Genomic DNA, 22236 nt, shown 5'->3' with positions numbered 1-22236 from the left:
GGGCGTGAACTGTGCCTTCCTTCCCCGAGCTTCTGCAGACAGCCCGCGTCCATTGTTCCTGTATCCTGCCACCCAGCCCAGGGTGTGGCTCAGAGTTGGCGTGGAGGGGCCGCAGGAAGTCGTAGAGCAACGGCTTCTCCCTGCACCCCAACCGAGAGCTTTGGAGAGCAGGGAGGAAGAGCAAGAATCTCAGGAAGGAGGAAGGTTGTGATTTCCCCTTGCTTGTTGGCTCCCTGCCACGAGCCCTGTCTGTTGAGGGGGACTTCTAGAGGTCACTTCCTTGGGTCACCCAAGCCCCTGGCCTCACTCACGATGTGGGGTATTGGGTGGTAGTAGGAGCCCGGGTTCTGGGTTACACTACTACTTCTGAGTCTAGGCTCCCTCCTTACTGATCATGTGACATCGGGCCTCAGTTTCTGCAGAGCAGATGGGGCTCGTGGGAGGGCCAGCCCCGGGGGCCCTGGAGAGAGCTGTCGCTGTCACTTGGTAGGGGTCACTCACCGTAGTACACTTTAGTGTCAGAACTCCACTTTTGCTAAAGCCTTGGGCTTTGTGTCCTTGGCTTCATTAAGGGTTTTCACGCAGAGCAGAGGCAGACTATTACTGATCCTGATGCTATCAGCAAGGTGTGGATGACCTCACCAGAAGCCCTGGGGCAGGTTTTCTCCTGCGCAGGATGGAGATGCAGGTTGCAGCAGGGAGGTAACTTGCGGAGCTAATCTCCCTGTCAGGGCTGTCTGCTCCCCGTAAGACAGTCGCAGGCTTCCTGGAATTGTTCTCCCAGGTTGCCCACTCCTGGCTAATCTCAGGACTAAACCAGCAGTTATTTCGGTGCTGCTGATACCTCTGACTGGGAGCCTTGCACTGAGATGTACGAGTCTTCTTCCTTCTGGAGGTCTTGCAAGATCTTCTGGGTCACTGCATGGTGAATTTTGCATCTTGGAGACTATTTGTGTTCAAGCTTTGACATTTGTGAGTGGCGGGGTGGAAATTTCCACCATCGAAGCAGAGCTCCACAAGCAACATTACACTCCAGAGCCAGCCTCATGAGAGAGGTTAATGTAGGTCATCTTAGGAGGATGTGAGATTTTATCAGGCCCTGTGTATTTCAGTCTTGTGGCTAGATTTTCATGACAGAGCATTGAGGGTGCTGTACCCACTGCTCTGACTGGCTGCGCGTGGCAGGGATAGCAGCAGCATAGGTGTTAGTGCTTGGATTTCCTTCATTGACTGTAGTCAGTATCTTGGGTTTTATAGAAATGCCTTTCCCATCCTTTGCAGTCATTCTAACACATCATGAAAAGAGGTAAAAATGAATGAAACTGTACCTGAGCTTAGTTAAGATTTTTGCTTTCTCACTGTCTCTTAATAAAGCGATTCCAGGTCCTAACGCCTTTTAGCAAGTTAAGTTAGCGTTTAGCTAAGTGAACGCCCAGTGAGGGGGAGGCAGGACGGTGCCGAAGTTGGGGAGGAAGGTTGCAAGTCAGGAGGAAGCAGGTGCCAAACGATCCGTGCCCTCACCAGCTAGGCAACCAGGAGAGGTACCCTCCGTGGGAAGAGGAAGCGTGCACAGCCATGACCTCGCTGGATCATGGGGCACCTAGGAAGCCCTGTGCCTGGTGTGTTGTGGGAAGTAAGCGGTAGCGATGGTCCTCCCAGGTGCTCTGGATGGTCTGCTGAGGTAGCAACAATAGCTCAGCTCACCATGGCGGCTCAGAGCCCTGGTGTTGCGGCCCTGTAAGGAAGCAGGGCACAGCCTGGGGCTTTAGCAGTGAAAGAGAAAGAGCCAGCTCAGTTTCCGGTTGTCAAGGACCCAGGGAGATGTTCAGGATTTGCCCGAGGGACATCCCGGGGATGTGTATATGGAGCCCCAAGGACCCTGTGTTGGAGCCGAAGCCCTTGCAAGCTGTCCCCTGGTAACCTCTTGGCTCTGTCCCCACCCCGCCCGCCCCCTGCAGCCAGCTACAGACAGACGTGGCAAATCTTAGTCCGGTGGCATCTTCAGAGTCAGGGGCTGGGCGTGGGGCTTGAGCTCTAGAAGGTTCCTCTTTGATCATGTTGGGGTGCCTGATGATCACCAGGCTCCAAGCATCCTTCCTCAACTGTGAGCCTCTGAGGGGAGAGGACTTCCCTCCATCCCCAGTGCTGGGGCCGGGTGGCCCACGGCGCCCCCTGCAGGATGTTGGGGAAGCCCGCGTGTGCTCCTCCTGCGCTGGCAGGGGGCCTGGGTCAGGTGGCAGAGGAGGGCAGGGGGCAGGGGAGAGTGGGGCGGTGCTGGTCCACGCCATGTCCCCCACCACACCGTGTCCCAACACTGTTTCCCCGTGAGGCGTGGAGTGTGGAGTCCCGCTGCCGACAGGCAGGGCCCAGGCCAAGCCCAGCCCGACTGCGCCTGCGTCCCTCTTGCTGGCAGCCGTGAAGTGGACGCCAGGCGAGGCCACCGCAGCTCGCACAGCTCTAACACCGCCTCGACCTCCTGCCTTTCCATCAGGGACCCTGGCTTTTAGACAGCTGCTCCAGAGAGAGGAGGAGGACGACGCCACTGCCCCCTGCTGGCAGAGACCCGGCAGCCGTCGGGCTGGTTGATTCCCTCCGGCTCCTGGTTGTCCTACCCTCCCCTCACCCACCGTCCCGAGAGCAGCCGGTACCTAGAGCAGTGACCGTGTGTCTGTGTGCCTTGTCATTTTCAGGCCTCTGGAAGCTGGTGTGAAGTGAGCCCAGCCTGGCCCTGGGGACTGAGCGCAGGTGGCCGCTGGCCGCGAGCTTGTGGGGATGGAGTTGGCCAGGCTGGCAAGAGACCCGTGGAGTGGACCCTCTGTACAGGAGCAGGATGTGGCCTTGCACCCCTCCCCCGATGCAGGAGTTGGGGGAGGGAGGAGCCTGCTCAGGGGGGGCCTCTAGGGCCTGAGCATCTGGGCCACCAGGCCCTCAAGTGAGCTTTCCTGGTGACAGTGTGTGGCGGCCGCCCATGTGGCAGGGCTGGCTCTCTCAGGGAGCCCCCTGGGGAACTCTTGGAGCCTTTCAGCAGGGTGTCCCCTACATATGTTTTTGGGTGCTGGTTGGCAGTGCCGCTGTAGGGTGGGGAAAGAAGGTAAGGTGCTCTCTGCTGACCTGTGAAGCCCGTCCACGTGCACAGCGAGGCCTGCTGGGCCCCGTCGCTGGCTGGCCCGTCCGCCTGCCGTATCCTCTGTGAGATACGGAAGAGCTGGTGCTGAGGGCAGCTTAGAGGACACGCTGTGAACTGCTGGTGCAGGGCTCCCGGGCACTGTCTAGGCAGAGGCGGCTGCGGGAGCCGGGAGATGTGATTCCAGCCTGGTGGGGGCCTTTCCTGTCTGGAAACCTGCCTTATCTTTGGCGACAGGAAACATTGCTCTCTTTGGCTACAAGATCGCCATGGTGACAAAGCATGTGCAGAAGCTGAGCCTGGAGAGGGGTCCCCAGAGTCAACACAGGTGGGTCTTGGGCTCAGCGTGCCGCATCCCGGCCCTAAACTTCTCTGATCCCTCCCAGGGCCAGGTGCTGCCAAGCCCAAGCTTGGCCAGCTCTTCGCTCCCTCCTCAGAGCACAGTGAGGTCGGTGTCCCCACAGTCTCCTGTCCCAGCTCTCGGGATCCGGTGAGAAACCCAGCAGGGCACGTGACAGCACCTGCGAGGCCCTGGGTTCCACCCCAGCCCCACAAACCAGCAACAACAACAACAGCAACAACAGCAAAACCCACAGGCAGTTGCCCAACCACAGCTTTGCCAGTAAAATGGTGCGACTCAAAGCCCTCGAGAGTCCTGCACCCGTTTCCCAAGGCCTCGTTTGCCACGCCACCCAGCTGTGCAGCCCTCGCTGTGTTTGGCAGAGAACTTGACAACCTGAGCTTCCTTCATCTAGATAGTGGCAGATTGTGTGTTGTAAGGATCAAAGCTCATGAATTTTAAAAATTATACTTGGAATGTGGGCATGGACGTGGCCCCGGGGTGCGCAGGGCCCCAGAGACTTCCTATCACTGTCACTGAAGGGGGCAGGGCTGTGTCCATGACCCCCTGTCCTGCCACGAGAACCCCAGAAAGCGCACATGCGGGGTGAGAAGTGGCCTTTGCCCAGCAGGGCTCCTCCTGCGGAAGCTGCGTCCACAGAGGAACCCCAGGTCCCGGCTTTGAGTGCAGGAACTGGGCCCCGCTGTGTCACTTCAGACCAAGGGGACAAAGTACTTGGTGATCCTTGGTGGCCCTCTTGGCGCTGCGGGCAAGGTTTAAACCACTAGGAGGGAATTTTCCTTAATCATTCTGGCAGGTTGAGAAGCCTGGAAAGGGACCGGCTCCACTTTCAGAGTGTGAAAGGCCTCGGTGATGGAGAACAAGCTTCGTGTCCGACGTGCAGCTGCAGCTGACTTCTTGCTGCAGGCTGGCACCGGTGCCCGGGTGGGGGCTGCCACGCAGCCAGTCGGGTGGCCCAGCCAGCCTGTGGTGCCCGGGGTTGTGTGCACATGTGGCGTGCATGAGTGTGTGCCCACACAGTGTGAACACGATATGTGTTCATGTACACATGCACATGCCAGGAGTGTGCGGCCTGCTGTGTGTACACGGGCGTGCTCGCAGGTGTGAAAGCCAGGCCTGGGCATCAGCAGGTCCAAACGCTTCAAGAATTTAATTTGTGGGCTCTCCTGTTTCCCCACTAGAGGCTGGAGTGTTTTGTAGACATCGGGGAGTGGCTCCGGAGATGTTCTAATTGCTTCTGTGTGTTTCTGGTTCTCCTCTGTGGTCCAGGCCCTTACCTCGGGGGAGGGAGTAGCCCTCCTGCCCGTAGGGCAGGTGCCCAAGCTGCACTCCTGTTTCCTTCTTAACTGATGACCTCCTGCCCTGCCCAGCTCTACTGCAGGTTCGGGGCTGGGCTAGTCCTTTAGCCTTCGGGAACGTTGTTGTCTGACAAGGTCCGCTTTGTCCCTGTGTGTCTCCCTCCCTGCCCCAGGGCTGGAGCCTGGGCACGGGTCAGGAGGAGGGGCCGCCAGGAGTCACATTGCTCTGACCCAGATCCAGGTGTGGACCCAACCTCCCCAGGGTCTCTGTGAACCCTTGGCCTCCCTGAGGCTGAGCAGTCCTCTGAAACAGGGACAGGCCTGTCCCTCCCTCTAGGCTGCTGTGATCATGGAGGGAGATTAGAGTCTAGAGCACGGAGCCCCCAAGGGACTGTGATGGGGTCCCACCCAGAGAAATGCGGAAAGCCACCCCAGGACCCTGGCGTGCCCCACCTCCCTGGGCTGGTGGTACAGAGGCTGGTCTGCACCTGGCCAGCTGTGGTCTCACCCACCTTGTGGGCTGACCTAGGGACCTGCGTCAGCATCAGGGTGAGTGCCCCAGCCCAGGAGTGCTGGCTGCAGGTGGCTGTGGTTCCAGGTGGCCTCCGAGCCCTGGGTGGCAGGAAATGACATCACAGGTAATGCCTGACATTACAGCCCACAGGAGCAAGTTGGCCTTCAGTTCTGGGGACAGACAGGGTCCCTCCCTGAGCCCGCTAGGCGTCTAGCCTGGCACAGGGAGCTGAGAGCGCCCTGAGCCACTCCAGCTCTTTGTGAGAATGGTCACCAGCTGAGCGACAGGGCCCCAGACGTCTGACCTCAGGTCAGTGGCCCTGGACGGGAATCCGTGCCCCGTGTGTGCATTGGATGCGGACAGGATCCTTACACCACGCGGACGTGTCCACCCAGCTATCACTCCCTGAAGTGACGAGAGACCTCTCGCCCTCCCTGTCCCACTGTTTGCATTTCCCACGTACCCACTGATGTGACATTGGTGTCTAACGGTGGCCCTAGTGGCTACCATCTGAAACATGCTGTGTGCCAGCTCCCCACAGCAGCGCGTGGAGGGGCCGGTACACCAGGGCGTCGGTCTGTCTTCCTCCTGCCCGACTGGCACACTGGGAGTGGGCGGCGAGGACGGGTGGGCGGGGAGTGCAGGACCGGCCCTCCGCCCGAGAGCCGCTTCCTGAGGCCGCCAACACTGCTGTGCAGGACACGGGGCAGCAGGTCCCCAGGCCACAGCCCCCGATGCTGACCCCTCCCCCGAGGGTGCAGGGTTCTAGGAAATCAGGGTGAGTGAAGTGAGAGGCGAAAGAGAGCGTCACCCTCTTCAGCGTGGGTTAGACCCGGGGCCACTGAGCGCAGCACACTGCCGTTGTCCCTGCACGGCGAGGGCTGGCCCCAGCCCCTGTGGGGACAGAGCAGGGCTCCATCCAGACAGCGTGTGCACGTGGGCTCCATGGGGCTCTATGCAGCCACTCTGCGCAGGCTCGCCTTCACGTGCACAGATGACGGCAGTACAGCGGCGGCGATGTGAACACCAGGAACGTCACTGGCCTCACCGAGCCCCTGAGCCAGCCCTGCTACACGCGGGAGCCTCCTGCCACCCCGTCTCCCCTCTCTTCACGTCACAGGGCCAGGCCACTCCTGGTGTCCAGATCTGGGGGTGAGGGGAGGATCCCCGGACTCAGCCTTTTGATGGCCATGGTTTTCACCTCTGTGACACTGGCACAGAGGGAGTGTCTGGCTGCGTTTCTGCCTGGCAGCAAAGAGAAATGAAGGGTCGCCAGGAAAACAGTGCCATGCCCTGGGGGCCGGGTGTGCGTAGTAGGAGGAACAGCGGTGGGGCGGGTGGCACCCTGCACAGGAGTAGCGGCACACGGATGGTGCTATGGCTAGAGTGTGACTAACCCTGTCCTCGCCTGGAGGAGATAGGAAATGCTCATCTCTAGACTTCTGGGAACATATTGTGCAGAGTTGAGCCATAAAAAATTAAAGGCACACAGGCATTTAAAATTAGTCAGTGATCTGCATTTATCACCTGGCTCTTTATCATTTTCTTGGGACGCCTACGTTTCTTTTTAGTGGTCTTTGCTTAGAGCCAGCTGGAAAACATCTTTGTGGAAAGAGAGACCTGCTTCCGATAGGGGAGACTGGGTGCTGGCTCAGTGAGACATGAGCTTGGGTCTGGTTGGGATAAAATAATTTCCACTGTCCCCAGGCACGGACTCTGTACAGGGAGTTCCCGTCTCTGTTCCGCCTGGCAGGACCCCCCGAGTGTTTCAGCAGGAAGCCAAGTGTTCTCCTCGGCTTCTATTTGGGTGTCTACCCGAGAGATTCCAGTTCTCCTTGCCCCCGTCCCTCGGTCCCTCCCTCTGTCCTTACCTCCCTCCTTCTCCCCCTCCCTCCTTCTACCCCTCTTGCCCACCCAGAGTTTTACACACACACACACACACCCGTGCGCACATGCACACATGCACACACCCGTGTTCCCAGCACTCGAAGCCCGGGTTAGCGCTTGGCAGTTGCCTTGAATGCCGTCCTGGTGGGCCTGGCTGGGTTTGGCAGATGTGAGTGAGAGCATCGAAATCCTGCCAGAGAGGGGCCGTGGGTCTGCCTCCCCAGCCCTCGGGGAGCAGGGCACCTGCCGGCAGCCACTCCCTGGACTTTGGTGACAGCAGCTCGCTTCAGGTGGCAATACAGGCCGTGGCCCTGGCAGCGGCTTCCTTCCCTGACTGAAAGCACAGTGGGAAGTCTGGGGCGAGGGGACACTGCGCAGACCCCCGACCCGCTGTGCTGGCGGGCGGAAGTCATCCAAGAGGACCGTGCGCCCCCAGCTTTCCCAGCTGTAGGTTTAAGCCCACCTTTCCCGGGCTCCCTCAAGCCTTCTGCTCCCACATCTGCCACCCCCCCACGACACACACACACATGCACGAAGGGGTCCCTTCCTTCCGCCTTGTAAGTGTCCCTCCTGGGGCTGTGTTCCCAGATGTCCCTGGTGCCGGCCAGAGCCAGTTTCGAAGTCCTGGGCCTGGGGACCAGGGTTCCCGCTGAATGACTTTGCTTTGGTTTTTCGGCAGCGGAAACTGTTCAAGAGCTGAGGAGAGCATTTGAACAGTGCTGTTCTCAGGGAGCGAGGAGGCCGGGCTGTGTCTGTCCCCTGCCTACTCCCGGCTGGGGGCGCTGAGACCCCGCAGGAGCAGGGTCCGTTCCTCACTTCCCTGGACTCCTAGCAGCCCCTCCCGTCCTGTTCTATAAGGTGCTGAGGAGCAGGAAGTACTATCCCCAGGGAGAAAAAAGCCCAGACGCCCAGAAAGTCGCCGCCACCCTGTCCCCTAAGGCTGGCCTTCATGCCAGGCAGCTTTCTTCCCTCCAGACTCCTCAAGACTCCCTCGCAGGGCAGTGAGGGCACCCACGCCCTGCGTGTCCCCGGGGCAGGGAGGGGTCTGCAGATACCCGCTGCACCCTGGCACTGTGTGGTTAGATGATGACCCTGTGGGTGGAGTGACTGGAGCAGGGATGGGGGGGTGTGCTTGGCTGTCCCCACAGGAGCTGGTGGACATGAGGGCCAGGCTGAAGGGCCTGGCAGGAGGAATCAGCGGGTACAGAAGAGACAGGAGCGACGCCGGGTCCACCTGAGCCCCCTGCGCTTGTGTGGGCCCTCGTGGTGCCATGGCCACCTTGCCAGCCCCAGGCCCAGAGGAGGAGCCTTCTGGCTGGCCCGGGTGGCTGGGAGTGAAGAAAGCAGAGGCGAGACACCGTGGCCCTGCCTGGAGCTCTGGAGCCCAAGAGGACCCATTTCTGTTTATTTGAGGTTATGTTTATAGTGCGTTAACTCCCAGGGAGTCCAATGGTCGCTGAGTGATCTGTGTGGCATTTGATGTTTGCACAATCACAGAACAAGGGCCCACTTCTCCCGCACCCGCCCAGCACGGCGTGGGAGACAGCAGGGCTTTGTGGGGCTGGGGACAGTCCCTGTGGCTGCTCCGCCCTGCAGCCCCTGCGTGTTACTCTGCCCCTGCGTCAGGGAGGCACTCCTTACTAATTCTGCAGGAAGCCGGGATTGGGGGCCTAAAGGCTCCCAAGGGCCCCAGCCAATGAATTCTCCCCATGCCGGCAGGTCCTGTTGTTGCTGGGTGGCCATTGGTGGCAGATGGCAGGAGAGGTCTCTCCCACGTAGCTCAACACCAACAAACAGGGCTTGAGTTTTCCCTAAGAGGCAGAAGCACACCTGGTGAGAGGTTGTTTGTTTGTTTGTAGTACTGGAGATTGAACCCAGGACTTTTGCACTCAGCGACTTGCAATCCTCCTGCTTCAGCCTCTCAGAGTTCTGGGATGATAGGCCATGGACCACCATACCCAGCTAAGAGTTTTGTTCCGTTTGTTTTGTTTTATTTTAACCTAGGATGTTTTGTGGGTTGAAAAGGCCGTGGAAAGAAGGCTGTATTACCTGGAGGAGCGAAGCGTGCTCTGACGGACAAAGGATTTTTCAGGCCTTGGCCTTCGTGACACTGGTGCTGGAAAGCCCTGCCCGAATCCAGAGCCCACCTGACCTTGGGAGACCAGGGGTTTCTACTTTCTAGGGTGGGAGAGGGGGGAGGGGGGATTTTTTCCATCCTGCTCAACGGTCCAGCAGTAGCAGACTAGGTACACATTCCTGGATTGAGCTGTTGGGGTTCAGTCGGTGGGAAGAGTCCATGCACAGAAGGGGGACAGGAAGGAAGTGGCATGGAGACCCTAAGCCCGACCCTGCTGGAGGAGCCGCCTCTGGGTTGGCTGAAGGGGTGGGAATGGGGCTGTGTGGACCCAGCCGTCAGTGACCCTCTCCTGGCCCTGGTGCTCTCCATGGGACACAGCGCCTGCTCACCGTCCCCACGCTCACAGGTGCCGACTGACACCATGTACCTCCATGGCCCTGTTCGTTGTTGGAGGAAGTGCACGGTCGGCACCTTCCACTTGTCCATGGCGTCCTGAAATATGCTCTGGCCTGGAACCAGCTCATCCCAGAGCTGCTGGCTGCCTGGGGACAGCAGACAGGCTCATGGGCTTACAGGGAGCAGTTCCTGGTCCCCAGAGGACGGGCTCTTTGGTCTTTTCCATAGGCAGGGGTCGTGATGTCCACGGAGGGAAACTGTCTTCTCTGTTCTCCGTCGGGGAAAGAAATCCACTCCTCCATGCAGGCCAGCAGCCTGGGATTCTGCTCAGGCTTGCAGAATCCACCCAAAGGGCTGGGGCTGGGACACAGGGACAGGGCGTCAGTGGGCTGCATGGGCGCCATACCTGGGTGAAGTTCCCTTGACAAAGTCACTGCCCAGAAGCTGGCCCGTTTTGATCGCCCCCATTTGAGGTTGAGAGGCAACAGGTGCTGTCTGCTGGGGACAGGTTTAGGGAGAGACACAGGGACACCAGTGCCCCCTCTAAGAGCACAGTGCCATCCTGTGTGTGGCAGGACCTTGGGTGGTGCAGGCACCTGCCGCTGCCCTATACATGCAGCGGGCACCTTGGGTGTCTGTCCTACTTGAAAGGAGGAAGGAGAGGCGATGCCCAAGATAGTGGCTGTCACCAGAGTCCCTTGGGGAGAGAGGCCACCGCTGCCCCTTAGCCCCCCGACGGTTATTTAGTCCCTCACGTGCCAGGGTCCCAGGCACCCAGGACCTGCTTGCGGTCAGCCCAGGTCATGACCTCGTGGAGCAGCACCCCCGGCCCTGGAGGGACGCAAAGTGAAGGGTGTGTTGGAGCAGGGGACGGTGCTGGACTTGGGCTGGGCTGCGCCTTCTAGGGGCATGTGGGAGACGCGGTCTCACCCAGATGCTGTGGCCTTTCTCATGAGCTGGACAGCTCTCGGGATTGCTAGGGTCTGGCCCGGAAGGGACCCCTGCTGAGGACAAAACTCCGAGGCCCTTTGGCACCGAACACGTCTGTGGACACGGCTGGGAAAGACCGAGTCAGCAGTGTGCACTGCGCACACCCGGCCGTGGGTCACTGGAGGAGAGGCGAGGTTCCTGCTTCTCAGAGAGACAGGAGGGGAAGGCAGACGAAGGGGTGGCAGGGTGGGAGAGGAGACCCTGGAGGAGGGGAGGGGAGGGGAGGGCCGCTGTCCCGTGGTGTCCTGCGTCCCAGTTCCCAGGGCCACTCTCAAGGTCCGACCCCGCGGCCTTGGGCACCAGCAGGTAGGTCAGGTCCTGGATGCCTTGGGAACTCCCGAGGTGACCGGGGCTCTGCCTGGCCCCTGCGCCCCTTCTCCTCCCCAGCCCCTGGCTGTGGCTGGCAGGTGAAACTCAACCAGGGGACAGCTGTCGGGCTCAGGGCCTCCAGGGTGTGGATGGACTTCTTCCCCTCCTGCTAGAGGGACCTGCACACAACCGATTCTCCCAGGACACACAGCCACAGGGCGGTGGCAGGCAGGCGCGGACCCTGCGGCTCCCGAGCTGTCCACAAGGACTCACTCTTCCCTTGTCACCTAGGTCTGGGGCTCCAGGCCACCCTGTGCTCAAGGCTGCCGTTGTGGGGACGCAGCAGGGATGGCCTGCGTTCCGATGCCCCTTGTCCCTCTGTCCCTGCTCAGGAATGGAGGCCTTTCTGCACTTAACAAGTGACTTGATGTCAGCTGACCACACTCGATGTCCTTAGGCCCTGGGTACACTGTCACCCTGTGACTGCACCTGGTCCCTCACTGTGTCCCAGGCGGCTTCTGCCACACAGGGTGTTTGCAGGGGAAGCTTCCAACCAGGGAGGAGACAGCCCTGCGCGGGGAGGGTCTGCCGAGAAGTAACTCCAGCTGCAGCTGGGCAGACGACGCAGCGGTGAGCGGGCACTCGGGGCTTGGTGCTCCCTCGGTGATGTCACTCGCGTCCCCTGGGGGCCACTTCCCCAGTCCCCCCCCCCCATGCAGAGCTCCCTCTGAGAACCTGCTGTGCTGGGAGTCTGGCCCTGGGAAAGACAGGGTCCTGTGGTTCCCAGCCCTTCTGTATGTCTGTCTGTCCGATACACAGACCCTGCTGAGCAGGACGCAGGCCCAGCCCGCCCCCCTGCGACCTCTGGCTGTCCCTGCACCTGGTGCTCACTGACTGGTGCTCACTGACCGGTCCTCACAGGGGAGCTGCCCTTCCACGCCCGCCCGCAGGTCCTGGGCCCCTTTTCCCGTGGGGCTGACAATCCTTTCCCTGCTGGGGTGACAGTCATCGTCCTCTGCCCAGAGAACTAGCTGCAGGGCCACCGCTTCCTGACTTCCTCTTTTCTCTGTCTGGCTTAAACAAGGCCCCAGGGACCTCCATCCAAGTTAAGTGGCAGCTGGTGACAGATTGGAATGTTAATGTCCCATCTGTGAGGGACTGGAAGTCAGTGGGGAGAAAACCCATGGACTGGGCCCGGCAAACACGCTGGCTTGGGTGCCCGTGGGGCCCGGGAAAGGGTCGGTAGTCAGCCATGGGCAAGTACCCCACGTGTCCCTTGTCTCTTGAGGGCCCTGGAAACATGACTCATTCCCATGATGCATTCTGGCTCCTCTGCCGAAGCGACCTCCTGGGTCGGAGTTTATGAATCCAGTTGCTTCCCGTTTATCTTCCTAGCGCATCTTCACAGTCCACCGGAAGTATCACAGGAGAGACTTGGCAGAAATTCCAAAGCCATCTGATGTGATTGTAAATGCTTTTCATTATTAATCAAGGAATTAATAATGTATTGATTAGTTAATTATAAAGCAGTTATTTATAAGTAAATTGTGTATAAATAATTTATGTAAATGTATAAGTATAAATAAGTAATTGGTCAATGAAATGCCAGGGGGGCTGGTTTAATTAATACAGGCAGACGTGTGCTGTCATGGGGGACAGCGGGTCCTACAGTGAGTCCCTGACCCTGTGTGGGAAGTGCTTGGTGAGTGCCCCAGCACTACACACGTGCCTCTGTGCATTATCACGCTGTAACCCGTGCCACGGCATGGGGAAGCAGACAGGGGCGCTGGGCCCAGCTGCTGTACCCTGGCACTCCGGGAGGCAGGAGGGACACGAAGAGGAGAGTCCTGTCCCAGTCCCCGAGTGGACTTGGTCTGCCTTTTGCAGGATACAAGACCCTCCTGAAAGGGATCTCGGGGAAGTTCAGCAGTGGGGAGCTGGTGGCCATCATGGGCCCCTCGGGGGCCGGGAAGTCCACACTCATGAACATCCTGGCCGGATACAGGTGAGCAGGGGCGCAGGGGTGAGGGCACCGCTGTGTGCTTGAACAGGGCGACCTCCTGTCCAGTGGGGGCCTCTGGGGAAGCCCGAGGGAGGTGCTGAACCTTTAGGACAAATGAGACAGTGTCCCCTGAGCGAGCTCAGCCCTGGGCTGGCCAGCCTAGGAAGTAGGAAGGTCAAGGTCAGGGAGAAGAAAGGCAGGAAGAGCTGGGACAACCAGCAAGAAGTGCTAGAAAATAAGGCAAGGCTTTTTCAGAAGAGACAGAGGGGGTTGCTTAGCCGGGCTGGGTTGTGGTTTTCCTTTGTTGGGCAGAACTTTATAGTAAGCATAGTGGTGCATGCCTATAGCACTTCGGAAGCTGAGGCAGGAGGATTGCTGTGAGTTCAAAGCCAGACTGCACTGCATAGCAAGACCCTGTCTCAAAAACAAACAAACAAAACAAACTTTAGTGGTCATCGGCCCCTGTGTGACCTGAAACAAGGGTCTTCACACTGAGCTGCATTCTTGGCCCTTTTAAAAATTCTTTTATTTTGAGATGGCTCTTGCTCAGTTGCCCAGGCTGGGCTCGACCTTAGATCCTCCTGCCTCAGCTTCCCAGAGTGCTAGGATTATAGGCCTACCCCACCACGCCCGGCTAAAGCCAGTTCTCACTTCTCTTCGGTTCTGCGCGCTAACCCTAGCCAACAGTAGCCATGAGGAACCCTCTCACCCACGGTTTCGCTTCCCCCAGTTTCAGATAACCGCAGTCAACCACAGCCCAGAAACATTAAGTGGAAAACTGCAGAAATACGTAACTTGTAAGTGTTGAGCTCACACCTTTCTGAGAATTGTGATGAGCTCCGCGCAGCCCCTGTCCCACCAAGGACGAAAGTCATCCCTTGTGCAGCCTGTCCGCCGTCCACACCGCCTGCCTGTCGGACCCTTGGAGCCTCCCAGGTTCTCAGGTCCACCGGTGTGACCTTTTACTTCATAATGGCCCCACGGGGGGAGACTGCAGACACAGGTGGCTTTAGAACGGCACAGTGCTCCTATTCTGTTGTATTACCCGTCACGGTCACTAACCGCTTTCCCTCCTTAATTTATACATGAAGCTTCATCGTGAGAATCTATTAGCCGGACGGGTGGTGCACACCTGTCATCCCAGCGCTCTGGGAGGCGCAGGCGGGGGGATCACAAATTCAAGCCCAGCTTGGGCCACTGAGCAACTTAGAGAGACCCTGTCTCAAAATAAAAAATAGGGCTGGGGCTCCATCCCCAGTAACACACGTGTGTGCACATCGCACACACATGCACAAACACGCACGGGGACGAGGAGGCAGAGGAAGCAGCCGCAGATCTTTCAGCCCTGCCGAGCCAGGGGAGAGTTTCACAGTAGCCCTGTGTCAAGGGGCGGGGAAAGTGCAGCCCCTTGCCCTGGTGGAGCTGCGCTGGCCCTGGAGCTCGCACGCGCCACTCTCCCAGCCCAGCGGCGAGGCCGGAGGGGCAGTGCTGATGGCCTCTGCTGTCCTTGCCTCGCAGGGAGAGCGGCATGAAAGGTTCCGTCCTCATCAACGGGCTGCCCCGGGACCTGCGCTGCTTCCGGAAGGTGTCCTGCTACATCATGCAGGACGACATGCTGCTGCCGCACCTCACCGTGCAGGAGGCCATGATGGTGAGTCCTGCCCTGCCGTGCAGCTCCACCCCGGAGCCCGCCCCGTAGCCCACTGCCAGCCCGAGGCCCACTGTGCAGCCACAGAAAATAGCCCCCAGGCCACGAATCAGTGCACCTTTCTTGTCAGTCATGGTCAGGTCTCTAGATCACTGCTCCCTGACCTAGGCTATCATTTCCATAGCAACCAGCCCTCCTCCTCCAGTGGAGGGACTTTCCTTCCATCAGCTGTCCCAGTGAAGACCCGGAGAGACTCATCCTCTGATGCTCCTGCCGGTAGATGCAGGCATGCAGCCAGTCGGGCTGAGCCCCGGCTGGGTCCCCTTGCAGTCATCAGCGTGTGGCCTCAGGAAAGCAGGTGTGAGACGGAGCCTGCAGCAGCCATGCTGTGAGCCAGGGTGTCAGGCTGCCCCCGGTCCCGTGGGGACTTGGAGCCAGCTGGTGCAGCGTTGGTTGGAAGGGGGCATAGGGTGCCGTGGAAGGTGGAGTAGGATCCCACAGACACTCCGTGCTCGTCAGCACAGGTCCTTGTGACAACTCCACCAGTTCTTTCCGCACCCCATCGGTCTTCCCATAGAGTCTTCACTTGGGTCCTCCATAGGTAAATCCAGTGTTGAGGGCGGTCACAAACACGCTTACCCTTGGGGGCCACAGAAGAGTCCAGGCAGCAGCTGACAGTGCACTTCCAGAGTGACCCTGCTGGGTGGGACTCTGGCTACGAAGGCCAGCCCGTGGCAGCAGAGCCCGTCCTGATACTGCGGGCAGGGGAAGCCGCCAGAATCCCTCCTGCTCAGATCATCCCCCGCTCAGGCTGACTTAGTGCGGGCTCCCTGTCTTCCACTTCCTCCTCGTCCGTTGCACGAAGCCCCCTGCAAGGTGGTGTCTCTCCAGGCGGCACGGGGCTGTGGAGTCTGGGCTGCTGCTGGGTTAGCAGACGGGTGTGTGCAGTGCTGCCCCTCCCAGACAGGGGTTTACCTGCGCTCCTGACTTGCGCCGGGGGAAGCCTCCTCCCCGGGATGTCAGAGAGCAGCAGCCACGAGCATTTCACAGAATTCCCAGGGATTCCTGGCTCCACAGAGACAAGCAGGTTGTCGTTTCAGACAGTGAGATCTGCTCTCTCACCTGCTTTGCAGGGAACAGAAAGAGAGGGCTCAGCGGGGCTGATCTCATTCATTGTCCCAGTAGCGAGTGCTCTATAGGGTGAGCACACTTCTCCACCCAAGCAGTGCAGCGCGGAACCCCGCATGGGCATTCTGGTGGGTACCGGGGACTGGGGCTCTTTGCAGATAGACCAGGATAAGCAGCCTGTAGTGGGATTTCCTTCTGTCCAACACTTACTGGTCTATATATTCGGTAAACACTGTCTTCATACATCACCTGCTGGTCCCTGAATCCCATCTGCATCCTGGGTGACCCAAGGTCAACTCTCAGTGGGGCTAGGATGGATGGAGTGGTTCCCTGCTTGGAGCCATCACTTTGACTTTCCAGCTCGATCGCTGCATTCCTTTGCAGACACAGGTGGTGACGCCTGTGTCCTTGCCGTTTTGTCACCAGACGGTACTGTGGAATATGTCTATTTCCTGAGTAAAGTTCAACTAGATTCTGAGTTAGGGAATTTCAGGATGCCCTTGTGAACTGCTTTTCACCTGAGCCTGTGGCACCTTTATCCACGCAAGGTCCTGCCTCCTGGGTAGCAATGACACTGGCCACGTGTACGGACCACACGCCAGACACGGCTGTGTGTTTTCATGTGCTGCTTCTGCCCCTCACAGCCACCAGGCAGACTGAAGTGACACGCAGTGTCACGTGACAGACAGCTGCGCTGCAGCCGTGTCAGGTCCTGCCCTGACCACTTTGGGGCCTGTGGCCTCTTCACACCTGCCTGCCTCTCCGTGTCTCATTGCCTGTCTCGGCAGTGTCCCCCATCCAGGAGGCAGGGGAGGGAGGAACTGAGGCACCCAGTGGGCCCCAGGCCACGGGCACTGGGAGAGCAGTACCCAGATGTGTGGGCACAGACTCCTGCTCAGACTTTCACTGGGCGAGCTGTCCCAGTGCTTCCCCCATAAAGAGCATCTCAGCAAGGGAAGCAAACAAGACCCGGCTTCCTGGTGCGCTGCACCTCCTAGCTGCTGCAGCGTTGAGCGTCCCACTATGGATAGTTAGCGGCTCCCGGAGGCGCGCACAGCTCCTAAATATGCGCTGCTGTCCCAGCCAGGCGCGTGTTCAAGGCCAGGCGCCTGGGGTCCCTCCTCTCTGTGGGGCGCACATCGACTCCTCTCATGGGTGTGGCAGCGCAGTCACCTGAGACGGCAGAAGCGGGTTTGGACCCGGCCGCTCTCCGTGACCAAGCCTGCCTCTGCTGAGCCACAGGGGTCACGCCAGGACCGCCTGCGTTTCCTGGAGCTGTCAGGTCGCTGGCCCACGCTGTGGCTTGTGAGGCTCACGCCTTGACGACTGTCCACTGTTGTCCTTGTCCCCGCAGGTGTCTGCGCACCTGAAGCTGCAGGAGAAGGATGAGGGCAGAAAGGAGATGGTGAGTGTGTCGCTCGGGGCCCCACCTGTCCAGAGGCCGTGACCTCCATCTGGGAAGGGCATGGAGGCTTTCAGGACCGCTTCTGCTTGCCAGTTTGTTCTTGCCTCTCCTTCCGTGTGCGGGGCAGGGTCATCTCGGTGCACGCCACAGGTTGCAGAGTCCCAGGGACACAGCTCTGACTGTCAGGCCACACCCTCATGTTTAGGTGGCCTGCAGACCCCAGCCTTGGGGAGACATGTGTGCTGCCCCCTCAGTATTTAACACGAGGTGGGATCGAAATACATAGTAGATGTTCAGATTAAAAATTATTATAGTAAAAGACGTTACCGTGAATCCTCCAGATCCTCCCCTGACTTCCAGTATACTTCCAGCACCCGTTGTCCCGGCCACTGTCTGCAGCAGCTCTGGAGTCCTCTTTCCTGAGTGGCTTCACGAAGATGATCAAAAATACAGTGACCACTGCTGCCCACTGCCACCTAATGGAAAGGCAGCTCATAAAAGCACAACACTGTGCCCTCACCCACCTTAGTCACTGGATCTGGCACTGTGTGACTTCTGGCTCCTCCCCAAAGTCAAAGTGACCGTTAAAGAGAAGTGTTCTGAATCCACTCAGAACAGCGAGGCAGCCAGGACAGAGGAACCGAAGACACTCAGGAAAGAGGACTCCAGAGCCGCTGCAGACAGTGACAAGGGCGGTGGGACGAGTGTGTTCAAAGAGAGGGGGATTCATGGCAGTGTGTCTCTTACTGTAAGGAATGTTTAAAAATGTAAACCCTTGTGATACTTTTAGATCACAGCACGCGCACTTGAGATTAAACTGTGTTTTATTCAACACGAACGATGAAGATGATTAGTCACTGGTTTAAAAATAACCACCTTCCACCCACACACACGGGTAAAAAAAATTTGGTTCTTGCATGTTATTAACCAGCCTTTTAAAAAGAAAATAAACAGGCTTCCAGCATGAGTGGGATGTTCTCCTTCTATTTATCACTTTTTCTGGTTCCTTAAATTACCAAGGAGCAGGGAGGGTGCAGGCAGCAGCCCCAGCGGGAGCCCCAGAAAGCATGATGGGGGTGACCAGTCCGTGAACACCAGGTCCCGGGGAAGCCCGGCTGGCCTCCTCTTCACTTTCCAGCTAGCACTGCTGGGGTTTTCAGTGTAGGATGAATTTGCTGAAACCCCACTTATATAATAGCTTTGCTGCGGACACCCTCTCAGGGCCTTGACCTCAAGGGACAGGTCCCTGCTGCGGTGGGTGGGCTTGGTGTCCGATGCCGGAGTCAGCAGGGCAGTGACGCCTGCCGAGAACATATTCAGCGCTCTGCTGTTCATGCTATTTTCTCCTTCCCTGTTGCAGAGACCAGTTAATAGTAAGCCAATTTAAATTCGGTTCACATGGAAAAAAAAAAACACTGGGCAACTTTAGGGCTCCTTCCTCTCTGCACCTGCAAAGGGAGAGATGCACAGTGCAGGTGCCAGCAGCTCACGCCCAGGCTCCTCGCTGCTCCACGAAGACGTTTCACGTGGATCTCTTATTCTGAGATGGAAGACAAGCGCTTGGACTACTCAAGCTCAGAGCAGAGGCGATGTGGAAAGTGCGGGGGTCACGAATGTGTCTGGCCCTTACGGGGGCGGAGGCACCGGGCTGTAGACCTGACTGTGCTTCTCCCTTCTGTGGAGATGGGTCTTTCTGAGGGGGGTTCAGGTGACGAGCAGGTGTGCTTGGGTCAGGCCGTGCACAGGGGGCGGACCCCACGAGGGTGCAGAGAGAAGACCCCATCTGGAGCCTGGGAGAGAGGTGGCCAGAGGGCCTGGCCCCGCCAGCACTCTCATCACAGCCCTCAGCCCCCAGAACCTGCGCCAGGCCTCTCCATGGTGTCGCCCCGAGCGGGGCTCTTTGTCACAGCAGCCTGTGCTGACTCATGCAGTGGACATCAAAGGAAGCCCCATACACTGGGCACGAGGGAACGGCGAGAACGGAGGTGTCGGCGCATGGTCTGCCCGGAGGCTGCAACGACCTGGCCGTCCGGACGGGCCTTGCTGGGGTGAAAGTGCCCTGCCCGGCCCTGTCTGGGGTCAGCTCCACCGAAGGACCACGGCACCTCAGGGCGAAGCTCTTTCCATTTGGAGAATCGGAATTGGCTGCTACCAGGCGGCAGTGGACCGTGCTGGCCCCAGGGTCCCCTCGTGCCTGGCTTCCCATCTCTGTCCTCCACGGGATCCGAACTGTTCACCTGCAGCCGCTCCCACCACCAGCTTGGAGCCGTGGAAACGGCCTGGTCCTCGGGTGGGCAGGCCCGGCCCTCCCCACCCAAACTGGGCCCTCACGTGGCATGACAGAGCAGAGCTACACGGAGAGTCCCAGAGAAGCGGAGCTCAGTGCCGGGGGAGCCCCGCCTGCCCTGCCCCCGGGACCCCTCTGTACCCCAAGCTGCCATCCGTCACTCGGGATCCAAGGCCTGGTGCATGACAGTCGGGCGTGGGGTGCCTGGGATGACACTTCTCAGTTGGAGCTGCACACTGCGAGCGTAGAGAGGGGTTGAAGAGCTGGGAAGCTCCTTCCTGGCTGCCCGCCGTGGGGACAGGTGCACCACCCAGCACACGGCCATGGTGAGGGGGTCCGCCCGGCCCCGCCTTCCCAAGGACCTGCCTCCAGGACGGTCCTCAGGACGAAGCAGTGCCTGGGCCCCCAGGAGTAACCGGAGAGGTGCTAATTCCTCCTAGAAGCATGAGGGAGAGGGTGCACAGACAGGCGGCAGGATGTGCTGTTGCTGCCCGGAAAAGGTGCCCGAGCCGTGGGGACCCCTCAGTGTGAGGCCGCTTCCCCGGGAGGAAGGTCCCTGGGAGCTGGGCGGGGCTGCGCCACCTGTCACAGACAGGAAGGCCCCGGATGGCTCCAAGTAGGGGGCCATGGAGTTTTCTGTTTGTGTAGGGAATTGTATAGAAACAAACAAGCTCTGAACGGCCTTTAAGACAGAACCAACCTGGACAGTGTCACTTCTGTGACCACGCTGGAGAATGCAGGCCAGGCCTTGCGGGTGTGGAGGAAGGACAGACAACAGAAGGACAGGGATCCGCAGTGGCCTCATCCCCAGCGTCCCTGCCCCAGGGCATGGGTAGGTCAGGGATGCCCTGTGTTTGTGGATTGAGCTGGGACCGCGGAGTCACCTTGCTGCCACGGCCAGTCCTCAGGGGAGACCGTGCAAGCCTGGTGCTGGGAAAACCAGGTACAGAGAGAAAGCACACAGAGCAGGCCCTGCCCGCCACCGCCCCCTGCTGGCCTTTCTGGAAGTGCTCCTGGGGCGCTCGCTAGGTGTTTGAGGAGGTGGTGGTGCTGGGTTGAGGCTGCAGGAGGATTTGAACCCAGGTCTCTGACCCCACACTGTACCTGGTCCTGGCCCGTCCAGCCCCAGTGCCCTGGCTGTTTCTGACCCCTAAGCTGCGTTTTGTCCTGACCATGCTTAAATAATGCACAAGTTCCAAGTGGAAATTTTTACTCTGTGAGTCCCTCCTCTGTTCGGTGAGCTCATCTCTCTGGAGAAGCTGCTGGCCTGGGGTCTGCTGGCCGTGGCCCCCAGGGGCCTGCGTTGGCTGCCAGGGGCGGGATCGAGGCCAGGTGGATTCTGCAGGGAGATCCGAGGCCCTGTCCCCAGGGAGGGCCCTGATGGGGAGGCGGTGGCTGACCTGGCCTCCATCTCCCTCAGACCTGCTCCGGAGGGGGACGGCTGGCCCCCCAACAGCCCCGTTTCCAGAATGCACCCTCTGGGCTAGCAGGGCAGCTCCGTGCGCAGTGGCCCTGTCTGACGGGCCCACACCCGCGGCCAGGGCTGGGCTGGCCCTGCCATTGTCAGCCTGCAGGTCTCTTCCTCGCCGGCACCATCCCCAAGGCCCTTTCCTGTGTCCACGCAGCAAGGTGGCCCTCCAGCAGGCCTGGGTCACTTGGTCGTGAGCCTGCAGGGACTGCAGTCCCCAGGGTCCCGCGGGTGAGGACAGCGTCGGCGGTGTGCACCGAGAGCACACCTGCTTGGCCAGTTTGCACACGCTGTTTCATTTAATGCTCCCAGAGGCCCTCTGTATCGGTCAGAATCCTGACGGGAGCCGGGTGTGGTGGCGCACGCCTGTAATCTCAGCACTCGGGGAGGCTGAGGCAGGAGGATTGCAAGTTTAAGGCCGGTCTGGACAACTTAGCAAGACCCTTCATCAAAATGAAAAGGGCTGGGACTTCAGCCAATGCGAAGACCCTGGGTTCAGGCTCTTGTACTGCAAAGGAAGAACGAATGGAAGGAAGGAAGGAGCGGGAAGAGAAAAGCAGAGAAAAGAACCAGGATTGTCCCCCCCACTCGTGTCGCTCGTGTCACTGGCCATCCCTGGGTCAGCTGCTTACCGACGCCTCCTGTGTGGAGCGCTGGGCCAGGATTAGAGGTGCTGTCCGTGCCCAGTGCAGGTCGCCGGCCGGAACAAGACCAACTCCCCGACTGCGGCTTGGTCAGGACCTCGGGCTTGCGAGGGCCGCGCGTGCAGGCCCCCGGGGCACGGGGAGTGGCCGGCGGGGCGGCGGCCTGGTTGGCGAGGTTGGGAGGACGGTCCTGACGGGGACGCTGGCTCTGCTGTCCTCAGGTAAAGGAGATCCTGACGGCACTGGGCCTGCTGTCCTGCGCCCACACGCGGACCGGGAGCCTGTCCGGCGGCCAGCGGAAGCGCCTGGCTATCGCACTGGAGCTGGTCAACAACCCCCCGGTCATGTTCTTCGACGAACCCACCAGGTACACAGGGCCGAGGGCCGACTGCGCATGTGCTGAGGTGGGGAGGGCGGGGCCGAGGGCCGACTGCGCATGCGCTGAGGCGGGGACACGTCCCTTCTGGTTGCTGCAGGTGGCCCTGCCGTTCTGACATGGCCTCGGGCGGGGTGGGTGCTGTGGGTCTGCTCCTCTCACTGTGGAGGGCAGAGGAGCTAGAGGACATGAGTGTGCTGAGACCCCGGATGTGCTGGGATTTTGTGTGGAGGGGAGGCAATACCGGGAATTGAACCTGTGGCCTTCATACTGAGCTATATCCCCAGCCCTTTTGAAATTTTAATTTTTTTTTTTTTTTTTT

The 22236-nt window shown here is 59.5% G+C and overlaps 1 protein-coding gene across 2 annotated transcripts in view; it reads left to right on the top strand.

Moving 5' to 3' along the window:
• Positions 1–22236, top strand: part of Abcg1 (ATP-binding cassette, sub-family G (WHITE), member 1) — a 49122-nt gene that overhangs the window by 16438 nt on the left and 10448 nt on the right. For both annotated transcript variants that reach the window (XM_005375833.2, XM_005375832.2), the window contains exons 3-6: positions 12844–12961; positions 14477–14609; positions 17089–17139; positions 21760–21905. In XM_005375833.2, the coding sequence (XP_005375890.1) occupies positions 12844–12961; positions 14477–14609; positions 17089–17139; positions 21760–21905 (448 nt within the window). The remainder of the gene's footprint in view (positions 1–12843; positions 12962–14476; positions 14610–17088; positions 17140–21759; positions 21906–22236) is intronic.

Source organism: Chinchilla lanigera, unplaced genomic scaffold, assembly GCF_000276665.1.
Source record: "Chinchilla lanigera isolate Chin_1 unplaced genomic scaffold, ChiLan1.0 scaffold00006, whole genome shotgun sequence".
Taxonomy (NCBI): Eukaryota; Metazoa; Chordata; class Mammalia; order Rodentia; family Chinchillidae; genus Chinchilla; species Chinchilla lanigera.
The sequence above is the reverse complement of the archived record's forward strand: the minus strand, read 5'-3'. Positions and strand labels throughout refer to the sequence as shown.